This window comes from Tinamus guttatus, unplaced genomic scaffold (genome assembly GCF_059628265.1).
Source record: "Tinamus guttatus ecotype Peru unplaced genomic scaffold, ASM5962826v1 Tinamus_guttatus_pri_ptg000226l, whole genome shotgun sequence".
Lineage (NCBI taxonomy): Eukaryota > Metazoa > Chordata > Aves > Tinamiformes > Tinamidae > Tinamus > Tinamus guttatus.
This window is the reverse complement of record NW_028288760.1, coordinates 4,561,586-4,576,472: the sequence shown is the minus strand read 5'-3', so window position 1 is coordinate 4,576,472 and position 14,887 is coordinate 4,561,586. Positions and strand designations below refer to the sequence as shown.

The 14,887-nt window shown below is 39.9% G+C and overlaps 1 protein-coding gene across 1 annotated transcript in view; it reads right to left on the bottom strand.

Moving 5' to 3' along the window:
* Nucleotides 1-1,631: 1,631 nt before the first annotated feature.
* Nucleotides 1,632-14,887, bottom strand: part of SCAI (suppressor of cancer cell invasion) — a 37,207-nt gene continuing 23,951 nt past the window's right edge. Inside the window, exons 9-18 of the mRNA XM_088525451.1 lie at nucleotides 14,609-14,761; nucleotides 13,843-13,944; nucleotides 13,056-13,157; nucleotides 11,508-11,586; nucleotides 9,396-9,495; nucleotides 8,782-8,863; nucleotides 4,223-4,295; nucleotides 3,968-4,141; nucleotides 3,683-3,783; nucleotides 1,632-2,541 (exon numbers count right to left, since the gene is read on the bottom strand). Of these exons, the coding sequence (XP_088381577.1) occupies nucleotides 2,392-2,541; nucleotides 3,683-3,783; nucleotides 3,968-4,141; nucleotides 4,223-4,295; nucleotides 8,782-8,863; nucleotides 9,396-9,495; nucleotides 11,508-11,586; nucleotides 13,056-13,157; nucleotides 13,843-13,944; nucleotides 14,609-14,761 (1,116 nt within the window). The 3' untranslated portion in view covers nucleotides 1,632-2,391. The remainder of the gene's footprint in view (nucleotides 2,542-3,682; nucleotides 3,784-3,967; nucleotides 4,142-4,222; nucleotides 4,296-8,781; nucleotides 8,864-9,395; nucleotides 9,496-11,507; nucleotides 11,587-13,055; nucleotides 13,158-13,842; nucleotides 13,945-14,608; nucleotides 14,762-14,887) is intronic.

Genomic DNA, 14,887 nt, shown 5'->3' with positions numbered 1-14,887 from the left:
GGGGAAAGATAAATTCCCCTCTTCCATGCACACTAAACACTGCTGGTGGAGGAACAGCAGGGAGGGTAACAGAAATGATCATCTCTAACTCTTACCTGCTACTGCTTTAAAAGCTTTCAATATCTTTAATTTCCCCATATGATCCTTATTTTTAATAACTGGGGACCTCCTACCAGAAGGAAAGGCAGATCATCAGCTTCACTATTAAGAATCCATGAATCTAATCATTGTAATATACATAGGAGTCCTCATAACCCCTAGCTAAGGCCTCCTGTACCTAATTTCAGTTTGGAAGTACTTCAAGGAACAAGGGCAAGTCCCTGAAAACAGAACTACAACATGGTAGAAGAGCCACAACCTTACCACAGCCACAAATGATCCGCAACACTGTGTGGAATGCACCCAAAATGGCGTATGTGTGTATATATAAATTTTGTATACAGACGTTGTACTGTTTCATACTTTTTAATACATATACAAGTACCTATACATATATACATATTTACAATTTACACCAGCAAGTAGATGCGTGTGTATTGTACATATACACACAAACGCCTAGAATACACATACACACACAAACACGCACTCTTTAAAATAAACTCCACATCCCAGGTAACAAAGTCCTGCCATAGTCCAAAGAAGAGCACCAAGTGGAGAGGGGCTCAGGATACCAGCTTCAAGACTGCTCAGAGAAACAAACACCAGGGAATTTTGTACAGCTGGGAAATTAAAGAACGGAGCGCATACACTACCGCCCGAGATAGAGAGCCTTCAAGCAAACTTCCTATTTACACTCTAGCAGACCCTGCTGTTCTCTGCTGTACCCTGCTGAATGAGGGTCCACCAGGGCTGATTTCTAGTCCTCTGCTATTCTCACTTTTGAGTTGATCGTACCGTTGTGTCACAGCTTTGCAAACATGCCTTCTGTAATAGTCTCCATATTTTGCCTTTTTCCCCCACCTAAAATTAGAGGCATGGCTAGGTTTCAACTTTAAAGCATTGATCAGACTTGTCTTTTCACTTCCTTTCCTGCACAGGAACAGTGAAAACAGATTTGTTCATTTGTTTAGAGTATTTTAACTTTTTCTACCCCTCAACGCACTCACTCTCTGCAGTTGCAAGTGTTCCTCTAGCTGTGCAAGGAAGGAGGTGCAGTCCAAAGGAGTCTGCCTTCAGTCAACAAGCCCTTCTCCCTCCACAACCAGAACATTTTTCTCCAGGCAGCACCTTCACGAATGCACAGGACTCCTCAGCACACCCAGGCTGTGCTATGGGCTGGGAGAGCCTGTAACACTGCCACACAGCACTACAGCCCCTCAGGACTGAGATGCAATGATGGACACGCACAACATTAACTTAGTGGCAGCAGCAACCTCCAAGAGGAGCACCGGTGCCTCTTCCAGGGCACAGGGATCCACTCCAGAACAGACTGGTTGGATGAATCGGTTCTAGGAAGGGTGGATAATCAGCACTTAACAGGACACACTTTCAACTCTTATCAAGGACTTTTAACACTGCAGGGGGGCCACACGTTTCATTAACGCAAGAAAAGGATGGACCTACTGGAGATTTAAGAATTTCTATCCATTAGCTCAAAGGGAAGAATGCCCTCTTCTCGAAAATTGTGACCACAGTACAAATAACAGGATGGCCCATGTTATGATGAGAGAGGGGAACAACTTTCTTGACTTTCTAATTCATCAGTCTATTAGCCATCCACCCAAGCAGGAAGAGTGGAAGTTATCCATGGCCAGCAGTACCAATTTTGTATATGGAATCAGTGCGACAAGGTTATAGGGAGCATTACGCGTCTTTATGACTCCATGTCAAATCAACTGCTCCAAATGAAGCTTAATCTATCTCAGTTTTGTCTACTTACTTGCCTAAGACTGAAAAAATATATTTGTTATGAAGGACTCTGTCTTATTGCTTTGTTGGTTTGCACTGTGTGGTTGTATCTTTACCATTTCAAATCCAGAGGCTTTGGGGAAAAAAATATTGTTTTTCTATTGACTTTTTTTTTTTTCAACTTTTAAAATTGTACAAAAATAAAGGATTTCCACGAACGTGGGCTAAAGGTAACCAATAGTACTTCTCTGCTTAGGATCAGCTCTTGGAAATGTGGTCGACAACAGCCACAAGACCAGAAATAAAACTCTAGTGATTCTTTAGTTTAACATTTAAAAGACATGAAAAGTTTTGCTTATAAAATTGACCCCATACAGAATGGAACAGCTAAATTAATAGCTGTTTAATACTACATTTTAAAATAATGGTCCTAAATTTAAAAATAAAATCAAGTACTTCCTTTTATGATTTTCACATTAGAAAACTGCACCATTCAAAATCTGTGACCAGGGAAACCCCTTTACAGTAAGACAGTTTCTTCTAATAATCGTCGAGCGTGTTTTCCAGGAAAACATTTCTAACATCCAGTATGGAAGCCAGCTCCAAAATGTGCTTTTGGAGGTGAGGGTTCTCCACAGTTTCATCTCTGGGCAGCTGAGGATAAGATTCCGGATAATTTCGAGTTTCCTGCTAGACGACAGTGAAAACAGAGAGAAACAGACATCCATTTATTTTTATAATCTTTTAGAAGATTGCAAAAGGCCAGTTTCACCTAAGAAGCATCCTAATCTGTTTAGCATGTCACATTAATAAAAAGGAATGAAAAGAACCTAGTGGGAATAAAGCCACCTTTTGTTTTCTTTTTCCATTGACCCAAAGAGTCACAGTGGCAATACAACTGTTTGTTCTTATAAGATGATTAAGTACATTTGCTTTTAATTCCATATTCACAGAAGCCTTACCAAAAAGAAAAAATAAACAAAACCAAAAAACACTTCATACATACTTACCTACTACCAACTTAGGCCGGAGTTCACTTCTTGAAATTGCAGACACGTAAGCATCTCCAGTGGGAGATTCATCTCATCCTAAAACAGATACCTAAGACACTAGGGGCAAATCCATCCCCACTCACAAAAGATCTACTTTTTTTCCTACTGTCAAGGAAAGCTGAGTAGCTAACTTAGGCTTGGATAGCTACTAGATGTCTGCAGTTAGGCAAAATTAATTCTTTTGCCTCTTTCTGTGGTTCAACCTTCAGTTTTTTCTGTAACACTTCAAGTGGAGCATGCAATTTACGTGCCAGCACTTACAAATGTAAAATGACATAGATCCAGAAGCAAACTTCACTGCTGGCACAGTGTTAACCATCAGGGAGGGAAAATACTGTTTAGTTTACTTATTTACACTTGAAAGGCCTTTCAAAGTTTACTCACACTAGAATAGCTCAATGATAAATCTTTCCTCCTCTCCCCTTCCCCTTATATTGTTGTTCTTCCCTTTTTTAATTAGGCAGAAAAAATAATCTCAGGTTAGTGAGAGGAATATGTCTATCTGAAAAGTCTATTCAGAGTTAACATAAATGAATATGCTAATGTTAGAATGTGTCTACTACTTGTGCAGAGGAATAAGACTGAAAAAGTCAAGGGCTTCATGCTCTGTAATAACAAAGAGACAGACACAATGCAAGCTGTAGGCAATAGCATGCGAATATCAGCTATGTTTTGCAAGTCACAGTGATATCCATAGCCAAAAGACCCTTCCATCCTAAGGTAGTGCAGTTCTGTCTGCACAAGATTGTTTGTGCAAAGGGATAGATTTCCCTGCATACCCGAAAAATCTTGTGCATCCTCATAGTAGCCGAACAGAAGATAAATCTTGTTAGAAGCAAGCGAAGAAATTCATCTCCAAAAAACTGAAGAAAGGACTGATCTGCAGAGAGACAAAGAAAATTCCGTTCAGAAGGGCTTCAAAAAACAAAAAGAAGAAACCACCATGCATATTTGTACATTCCCCTTATCCCCTGCTCTGCCCCGGGAAGGCCTGAGCAATAACAAACCAGGCATGTGGTTCCACAGCACGCGGAGGCTCGACGGTCGCGGCTTTCGGTACGCACCTATGGAACGCGAGTGGGTCAGCAGCTGGGCGATATCTCGGTTGATTTTTCTAAGGTAATCTTGACACTTGTCCCACAAGCCCCTGCGCATGCTCGACAGTCCAGACACGAACAGGAAGGCCATTAACGGGTTGTTCAGAAAGAGCGTGAAGAGGCTGCCCCGCTGCGACTGGTCTAAAGATCAGAGAGATGCATTTGGCACACGAAACAGGCAGAGGTAACTGCAAGCTGTTCGGAAGGGCAGCACTCGCATACCTTGCAATGCTTTCGGATATGCTGTTGGAGAAAGCAAGCACACCAGTGGCTGCCCAAATAAGTTTGTGAAGTTCTGTAACAGATAAGAATTTAAGTATTGATGGTCACTTTTTTTGATTTTGGAAATTCAACAGTTTAGGGGTATGAACAAAGACTAGTCGAGTTATCATGCTAATGCCTGATACACAGTTAAGCTTAAGACAGCAAGGCTGACCAGTTGACTTATTCATATATCACAGCCCGGAAGAAGGAAACATAACCCATTATATTTTAAAGTACTTTAGATTTGTGAAATGAAAGAATTTAACAGCAAGTGATAGCAGGCACTAATTTCATGGAAATGCAGCTTTAGTAACACATTACTAATAAACAAACAAAAAGATCCACTCACAAGTTCTGCAGAAAAAGCCATTAGCTATTACAGAAAATACATCTAGCTGCTTTTTTGGTTTCCTTTTTAAAACAAGTATGTCATAACTAACATCTATTATACTGAAGCCCCATTTTACAATACCTGCTTCATCCACCCTAAATATCACACAAGTGTTACATGACACAAGGTTTCCTCCAGGAGCCTCAAAGCCTTTGTGCAGTTCTGTTTTGCCAATACATACCTGGCACAGTCCTACTGGATATTTGACTAATCCTTTCAGTAATACGGACGGCCATGTTTTATTTAAAAAACAACCTCCCCACAACACCTGTTACACCTCTTGAACAGTTTCCTAAAACTGAAGGCTTCCAAAGCCACAGAATGCAGCCATAAATGAATGTTTGCTATCAAAGCGCATTCACACCACTCATCTAGAGCAAGGTGAGTGCAACACAAACATCTGTAAATTTTATTCATAAAATTGGCATGTTGTGAAGGTTAGGTACAAATCACACACACTCCCCAAACAAACAAAACCCACCCACTGTTCACTTGTGTAGCAGTGCCTTGGAAAGGCCTGATTTTTAATTCCTCTGGCGTCTGTTTAATTCAAATGGAACTCTCTCTCCTGGGCAATGCATTTCAATTAAATTAGTTTCACTGAATTAACTTCACCTAGGTCTGCTAACACTATACTAGTGTTAGCATACTATGCTAGTCTAATCAAAATAAAACATCGCCCACATCTGACAGTGCTGGCCACTCCTAAGCAGTCCTCCGCTTCATGAAGATCTCAAGCACGTTTTATAATGCTAGATAGTAAGGCCTGGTCTCTAAAGAAGAAACAAACACTATTATCAGGAATACAGTAACTGCAAGCCAACACAGTAATTAGTAATATTAAACTTAAAAAAAACTCCAAGAGTCACTGCAAGCATCGCTAGTTTGCACTGAATGAAGCCAGTGCTGCTGACGCCAAGAAGAGGCATGTTTTCATGTCACATATACGCTCAGTATTTATGAACAACCTCACAGTTTGGGCTAACTCTAAGTGTCCCAGCAAAGTTGAAGCCAACACAGACAGTAAGTCCTGCAAAAGGGAGAAAATACACGATTTACCACCCCAACACAGAACTTGCACTTTGGAAGAGAGCTGCTGGGGCCCGTGTTGCATGTGAGCTGCAGCGCCAGGAGCCGAAGACGCTCAGCTTCCAGGTCCGTGCCAGCTCTGCCTCTGACTGCCAAAGCCCAGGAAGGCACCAGGGCTCACCCAGCACCACCTTACCGCCGATTCCCATGGGGACACGTACACACGTGACAAAGGCACACGTGACAAAGGAACAAGAACATGTTGCAGCTAACTTTGAAGCACAAACGGTTTGGAGAGGAGGACTGCAAGGTGCTCCAGAAAAGCCTGTCCTGCAGTCCAGATGTTGCTGACAGCTTTGGATAAGGAGGATGTTACCCTTCAATGTATTGACCATTCCAAAAATGGTGAAGAAACATTTCTGTTTCAAAATGAGCTAATTTTTGACTTCAGTATTTGACTTCAAACACAAGCAGTGCTGCTTTTTTAAAATTACAACCCACATATATCTCTTTTCAGAAAAGAACTACCCATCATCTCTATAAGGAGTAAAATTTGCCTGTGAATTGACCAAGCTGAGCATCTGTACCATGTCACAGCAGAATTATTGCATTCTTAAGTCGCTGGAACAGTACTTTTAAGTCGAAGATTATGGTCAAAGACAACTACAGCTACTAGAAGATACTGATCTAAAACATTATTTCATTTAGATATACAATAGTAATCTTCTCAAACACAGCCATCTACACTGAAGCTGAGGCTTTCCAGAAAATTGAAGGTTTAAGTAGATATGCTTAATTTACACTTATCTTCCAATATGAGCTAAAAATACAGAGGAAGAAGCTGTGCCTGTACATGCAGCTGATTTGACAAACTGGCAAGTCGCTTCCTGGCAGGGCTCTCTCTCAGTCACCACCATCTAAACCCTCCAGAAAGACAGAGGGGACAGGAATGTGTGCAGGAGAGCGGAACAGCTTTCAGAAAGAGACGTGTGAAGAGCTGCTGCTACCACTAGTATTGCTAGCGGTGACATTTAAATGCCAGGATAGCTACTGTCCTGTCAGGAAAGCTCAGAGCAGCCGTGTGGAACAAGTCCGTGCACTGGCTTTGACTTCTCGCACAGAACCTCTTTGTTGCGGTGCTCGAGCGTGCGAAGCCCCTCGTAACAGGCCCAGCGGATACTCACAGGACAGAGCTGTCCGTGTATCCTGCTACCAGGAACCACGCACGTACAAAGCAATGACAGGCAGGAATCTGCAACAGCTAGAAAACACCGAGATGGAGAATTCTGTCATTTGGCCTCAGCTGAAAACAAAAACAAAAAGCCCAACTCCCATATATCTGCTTGCCTAAGTGCAATGGTAAGAGATTTTGAAGACAAGTGAGTTCTCAAATGCTGAGTTTCATTTCCACATTTCCGTGAAAATGCCTGCCTTACATGCAGGCAGAGATTGGACTTTGCTTGTGACAGCTGCTCTGTGTGCTTGACAGCACGCTGGGATAGTTCACACTACTGAAACAGTTCACTACAGATACAGAAAAGAAACTAAATGGAGATTAGAGTATTTGCTTACTGTTCAAAAGTTATTTTGCAATCTAGAGAATACAATTATCACATTTTAATGTAACAGAGACAGCACAGTTCCACCAAAAACACTGAACAGTTATTCTCATGGGAACTAAAAGTCTACAGGCGGGAAACCATTAGAGATCCTTCTCTCTAAACTGCCCACAGAACCTTGCTACATCCAGAGCTGCATACGAATGAAGGGTCTCCATGAATCCCTTACTCTCTTCTCCAGAGCAGATCCACTTTGCATCTTTCAGCAATTCTACTATGGAGGAAGGCAGGAGAAACCAAACCCTAAATCCTCTGCCCACCCAAATCAAAACCAAAACCCCCTCTTGCTGCACTGGAATCCACACCAAGAGAGTGTACAGGAAAATAAATCTCTATCAAATTCTCATTTTCTTAGAAAGACAGGTGAAATATTCTGATTGCATCTCCCTCTCTTTCAATGAGGAAGAGTATTTATATGTAAAATAAAAGCAGCAGCAGGCTTGTACTGAAAGCTGGTATGGTGAAGTTCAATTCAGCAGCATTTCAAAAGCCTTTGAAATCCATTACAAAGCAATTAAGAAGAGCCCTACAGAAATGCCATGTCATTTTTAAGGCTGTTAGGTCCTGGGCTCAGTACAGAAATCACACTGGTCCTTACAGCCTAACTCTTGTTAGCCAGCATATGCCTTTAAAATGAAGGATGAGGACTGTGGATCCTGAACAAAGAGCAAGTTCAGCTGGCCACTAGACGTCCCTGTTCCTCCTCAGAAACGCAGCTGTGAATATTCCCTTCCCTCACTGCAAATAATGGAGCTATTAAAAGGAAGACATTAGGAAATGAGTTTCCCCAGAAATAATACATTCTTAATATCCCATTCACAAATGAAATAATGTCATAGTGTCATCCAGATGCAACTGGCAACTGAAATTATAAATGCCTGCTTCTGTATTACCCGAAATGCAGATTTCCAATGGTGATTTGGTGAATAATTCTACTTTAAGTTTATAGCACCCCAGAAGGAGGCTCACTGTCCCAGCACACATCATTCTATAGTAACATTGTTTGCTAATTTCTGTGTCTTGTTATTTCCTTGATTCAGACATTTTTTCCAGACACAGATACCCCTCTTATTTACAAGATCATGCTCAATGCTTTGACTCCTTCCTGTTGCTTAAAAGCAAATGAGTGCTGGATGACTGGAGGAAAAAAAAAGAGCAGATTAGATTATTTCCCGCCCCCATGCATACATACCAAGATTTGTCTTTGGTATATAACAAAAATAAACCTCCCACCAGAGATCTTGGAAATCTTGAACCTTTTTTCCCTCCAGGAGGATTTATTACTTTCCAATGAGCGTCTGTTCATGTGCTTCTTCTTGTTCCTATTCATAGGATCAGATCCTGACTAGCATGCACAACCTCAAAAGAAAAGAAAGACTGAATACAAAGTGTTTAAAAAATAACCTGTTAAATGTGTAAACTAACTAGGGGTTGGCACTGTATCCTATCACACATGCAGTTGCATTCAAGAGCCTTACCTTATAGGCAACACTGTTTGAAGAATCCACAATGATAAACAGAGGCTTTCTTGTGAAAGGATAGAGATCACCAGGGTGAAGACTGAAAAGAGAGAGAGACACTTCAAAGAGCACTAGAATTTCTGTGAAGTTGTGAAAAGGCACAAGTTTCCTAGAAACACGGCTGCCCACAGCTACACACACACACACACACACAGAGTAAAAAAAAAAAAAAAAAAAAAAAAAAAAATCAAAAACAAAACACAAAAAACCCCACACCACACACATTCTCCTTGCCCCAGTTCACAGATTCATCCTCAGAGAATAACTGCAAACCAGTTTGATGTCATCTGTACTAGGGACTATTTAACTTTCTCTTAGTTTTTTCTCCAAAAAGGATGTTGCTCTTAACCAAACAGTCATCCATCACTGATTTGAAATTTTTCAGTAAGAGAATTTACCTTAAAATATAGGTTTTTTTTCCTCTAGTGCTTAAATTGTGACTTAGAGTTGCACACTCATTTATTTATAGTTCTTCATATTCAAGTCAATCGACACTGTAAATTGAAGAGGCACGGATGCGCTTCTCCATGAAATTCTTCCAAATTTGTGGTTGCCAAGCTCATGAAACTTACCAGTGCATTTCCTTGTAAGATTGGTTTCGCTTGTGGATTGCATCCCCATTTATAATGTCCCGGTTACTGTTTGTCAGAACACCGCCAAAGTCATACGGACCTAAAAGTGGTAAAAGGAAGACTAAAATTAGCAGAGTCCATTCACTTCAGCTATGGATTTTACGATGATATGAAAGGAAGGAAGCAACCAAAAATACTCCAAAATAAAGCGAATCTAAAATACTGCATTTCTGGGGAAGGGAAGAAGGAATATGGATACCTTCCAGTTGACAAAACATCTACTTAATTTTATGCTTTTTGGTAGTTTCAGCATCTACCAAACAGTAGAAAAACCCCTGCAACTTCATAACTTTATTTGTTCATTATTCAAAAATGCAGAAATATAATGCAGAAGACCCAAACAGTGGCTCTTACACATTATATAGCAAAAAGAAAAAAAAATGACTACATTTGTCACACAAATCTATACCTTTTTTAGATTACTGCATGAACTAGTATATTCTAGAAACAGAATCTGCTCAAAAAATTTAATGCTAAATCAAACTAAAAAACAGAAGCCTCTCAGAATAAATATAATATCTGAGAATACATATAATCATCTGCAGAAAAAATACTTCAAAGAGTAGCTGAATATTGGGGAAAAAGAGAGTTCAGAGGAAGCATGTACTTTCAGTACTCCTAGAAATGATAAAACATTCCTAACCATGTTTCAGATCTGCAGTAAAGGTTAATTTTCAAATACAGATTACCTATTTTTAAATGCATGTAGCGGTCCTAAGGTAAGCTCACGACATTCTGCTAAGCTCACACAACTGAACTACCTGCTTAAGTGTTTGATGGACAAAGCTGAAAGTAATGGCTATAAAAATATCAAAACCTACACCAAAAAAGTGCTAGAGACGCGTCACCATGATTAATAAAAGACAGTATTAGGATTTCCCAATTCTGTTATGCATTGACAGATTTGGTTGAATCATATTTTGCCACCAAGTACAATTTTTTTTTCCAGGTTCAGATACCTAAAACTCTTCCATTTTAAGGGAAGTTTTAAGAATACAGAATTAGGAACAGAATATACATTAATTTGGCACTGGTGTCTCGCATGTGACCTGTCACACAAACAGCTTATAAGAGCTCAACAATGCAGCCTGTAGCTGTTCTCCCATTTAATAAGGTAGAACATTTTGCTCTTTGCAGACAACACTACCTTATTAAAAGAAAGCAGTTGTAATGGCATGCATTTAATGAAAACTGGAGCTTGACTGTGCGGCTCATGAGAAGGCAGAGACTGGATGCCTCTAGAGCAAGGCATTAAACTGAAAGAAGACATGCAGGGAAAGTGGGTATAAGGTAGGCTTTAAAAGACACAGTTCGGTTAAAATGCATCACCAAGCTGCAGCGCAAAGTAAAATGGTAAAAGCACTAAAAAAATGCCATTCACATAGGTGGCATTTTTTTTTCTTTAACATTTTAAGAGTTCTATAAATCATGCATGGGGATGGACCAGGCATGCATTTTATAAAGGAATGCAAGTCTCAAACAGATGAGGTATGTACAATATTTAGGATGTTAAAATATTTTTTTCTTTTAATCATTTAATATAAACAGATTTTTGATCACTTTTGCTTCAGCCAGTTCAGCCAGTTTTCAGCTTTTAGATTGCAGCTGCATCCAAATATTCTGCTAAGTTGCAAAGAACAGAATAATGAAGTGAGAAAAGTTGTCAAAAATCATGATAAGGGCTTGAATTGTCACGTCAACATGCGTGCGAAAAGAACCATCTCTGCAGACACTTTTTCAGCCCTTTTTCCGCCCTTCTGACAGTATATTCTCCTAGTATTAGAGACTGAGACACATAATCTTTAAATTGGTGAAACTTAATGTACCAAAAAACAGAGTACATCCTTAGAAAAGCTTTCAAGCTAAAGCACACTGATTAAAATAGGAAATTAACTACTGTTTGGGTGAAGAAAAGGCTATCTTACAAAGCAGACAGGAGAATAAAATTGACTTGTCTTTTAAAAGGAGCTTTGTGACTTTCTTGGTCACTTGACCCGGAACATAAAGAGAATTCAAGCCCTGTTCATGACAGGGAGCATTCCTTTATTGTACCTTCACTATCCGAACGACCTGAGGGAAACACGCCCGTGGCAGACAAGTAAATCAGCAGGACACTGTTCGCAGGCAGCTCCTGAAATTCAAGTGAAGAGACAAGTAGCAAGGAAAGAAATGTATATATTTTTATAGTCTATCATCAATTCCAAAGAAGCTTTGTCATTGAAGCCTGCGCTTCAGACTTCCCTCTGTTCTTTGTATGTGCATACAGCCCGTCCCACTACATACACCCCTTTGAATAGGGGAGCACGTAGACACAAACACAAACTGATGATACACACACAGGTTTTTTTTCCTCTTTCACAGGGATCTTTAAAAGGCTGACATCCGAGGTTAAAGCAGTAGCAGAATATCAGTGTTTGCTTCCATGCAGACTCCTACAACCAGAGCAGCTCTGAGGTTTCCCAACAAGTGGGAACCACAGACTGCCAATATCCATGCAGCCCTGAACTCCCAAATGATCCAGGCTTCTAAACTAAGGTCTTTGTTTCCAGATACACCGTGGCTGCAACACCCACCTCTTTCGCCCTGCCCCTTCTCAGCCAGAAAACACATGTCCAACTTCCTATATATGCCTATAAAAGCAATCTATTTTCCATCTTTCTTTTGGCTGTCTTCATAAGGAAACAAGCACTTTTAACCCTTGCAGAAAGCTGAGCATACAGACACTCAAAATCATAAATGGTAAGGAAGCATTTTCTTATCAATTTTGAAATTCATTTCTTTACAAAAATCACATTTTCCTACTAAATCTTTGAATTGCTGAGTTGTACAGAAATATAATGACCCCTGTGACTTTATTAAATGAAACTAAGCTCAGCAAATGTACTAAGTTTACAGGTCCATAGATTATTTGCATGGAACAGAGGTGGTTAAAGATGGGCAGACAAAAATAGCACATCCAGGAGACAGATGTGAAATTCAGAAGAAACAGAGAATTAGAGACACAGAAGGTATATGAAATGCTCAAGAACAATAGTTTCTTGACATGCTTCCTTGATTTTGGATTGTGTTTGGCATCCTATGCACTACAGGAACACCAAGATTTTTCTGTTCTCCAAGTCTCTTACCTCAAGAGTTATTTCCAGTATATACACTTGCATATGTGTGTATATATAAAAACAAAAACACAATTACTTGTTAAATCACATTCAACTACTACATAAGGCTTTCGATATCATTATGTTCTACTCCTGATACTGGATAGTTATTAACACTGCTTCCATAGGAGTAGCTCAGTCTTCTATTCGAAAATTGCTATATTTTAGAAGTGCTATAACAACTTCTGTATAAACAGCAAGGTAGATTTCTGTCTTAAAACATTTTTCCTTCCTTTATTGGCAGTTAACAAATTTGCCTTTATTGTACAAATTATATATATCTATATGTCCATCCTCTCAGGTGATTATTTTATACTTTATAAGAAGTCAAGAAAGCTGCCCTTCCCAGGAAACAGAAAGGACCATGTCAACCACATTTTTTTTCAGTGTTATACTCCATCTTGGGTATTTTTCTGTTACAAACAAAATTACCAATATCACAAACCTTAAATGATGCTGCTAAAAAAGTATATAGCTGGCTAAAAGTTGGTTTATAAAGTAGGTATTTATGAGGGTTTTCCCGCCTGGCTGGTTTCTCTGTTGTCTCCTGTTAAAAAAAGAAACACACACCCTAATATCACCAAAGCAGCTTCTGTTTATTACAATATTCATCTTCAATATAGTTCTCCCATATAGCAGTCTTTCCTTGCAGCACTGCCTAGTACATAGCAAAGCAAGGTAAACAGCATTTACACCAAAAATTAATATTATTCCTGAGTTTAATTTTGGCCCAAATATTTCTTACTCTGTAAACTGTAACTTAAGGAAAGAACGTGGAAAGAAAAATCTCCCCTGTTCAATTAAGTAGATGAAACTATAGCCATTTCCTTTTGCCTGCTCATTAAAACTATGATTTTGTGCGAGTTTTCTCTGAAGGGGACATATAGTTCTCAGCTATATCAGCAAGCAGATGAACCTATCTGTATGCATGACTGCTAGGGTCAACACAAAGGTAAGGGTGGGTATATATGGCACCTTTCAGAAGGGGGTGCCATGATCTAAAACATTTGTGAAAATAATTTCTGCTAATTTTCCTACTAGTGAAGATTCCAATTAAAATGGAAAAAGTCATAACTTGGGTCAAACTGTACAGGTCTGTTCCATCCTTCATTAACTTCTACTAAGAGTTATACCAGCCTTCCCACCCCGCTCTGCACAGTGACAGTACAGGAAGATCACACCGTAAATCAGCGCGGGCCCGTTGCCAGGCTGATCGCTGAAATGGAACTCACCTGCATTCCAGGTTTGTTCATTTGTGAAGCCAAATTCATCGGTTCCCTTTCAAGGGCTTGCAGCATTCGGAACATATCAATTGTTAATTCGCTGAACTTGACCTGCAAGACAGTCATGCTACTTATTTTTCCTGAGCCACGTTAAACAGTCTACTCCTCAGGAATCATCCAGGCAGGAGATTCAACTGCATCCCAGCGAGACTGCTTGCGGTCTCTCTAGGATCTGTCAGTGTCACCTTTGAATCTATAAAGAGCTGTAAACAACTTCTGGAAGAGCTCAATGAAGACAAAGTCTATTTATTACTGCTCTGTCTAGCCGGTCTGCTGGAGTGTAGACCCTGCTTTGCAAATCACAGGCTCTTCTGAGGTGTCTATAAGTGAACTGCTGAAACCCACAAAGCGCTATGGTTTTAGACAACATCTGAAAGATGCACAAGCATTGTAGTTTAGATACAGTGACACTGCTTATCTGCAAAAAAGAGCTCAGAAAGAAGTCATGAAATCCATACAACCTGGCTATCATCAATTACACCCACTTAATTGTCCTGACAGATATATGGGATAAGAGATGAGTGCCATAGGTCCAGTAACACAGCACTGTTCTAAAGCAGTCTTATTTCTGACAAACTCGCTGCTTCCTGCCCCTGCAAACATCACTACTGAAATGTTTGAACACTTATCTCTATTGGAATCTCTAGTTCCTGTCACAGATGGATGGACTGTGAATTCCAAGGATATAAACCCAAGTCCCTGCAATCATCTTTACCTGGTTATTGCAGTTCCCAATAATCAGTGCATCTGCAAGAGCAAGCTGTCCCACTATCATTCCTTGCTCTAGCAATGGAGCTCCTGTTTCAGAAAGCCTGTTGGAAGTGATCACAATGGTGTTGTCATCATTTAAAACCATTACAGGGTCTGCCTGGAAGGACAACCAAAATGTATCATGAATTCAAGGAAATATACAGATTTGCCATTAGAGGGATGAAAGAAGTCCTGTCATATGCAACAAGCATTGCATAAGTGAGGCAAATTTTTAAAATTAGTT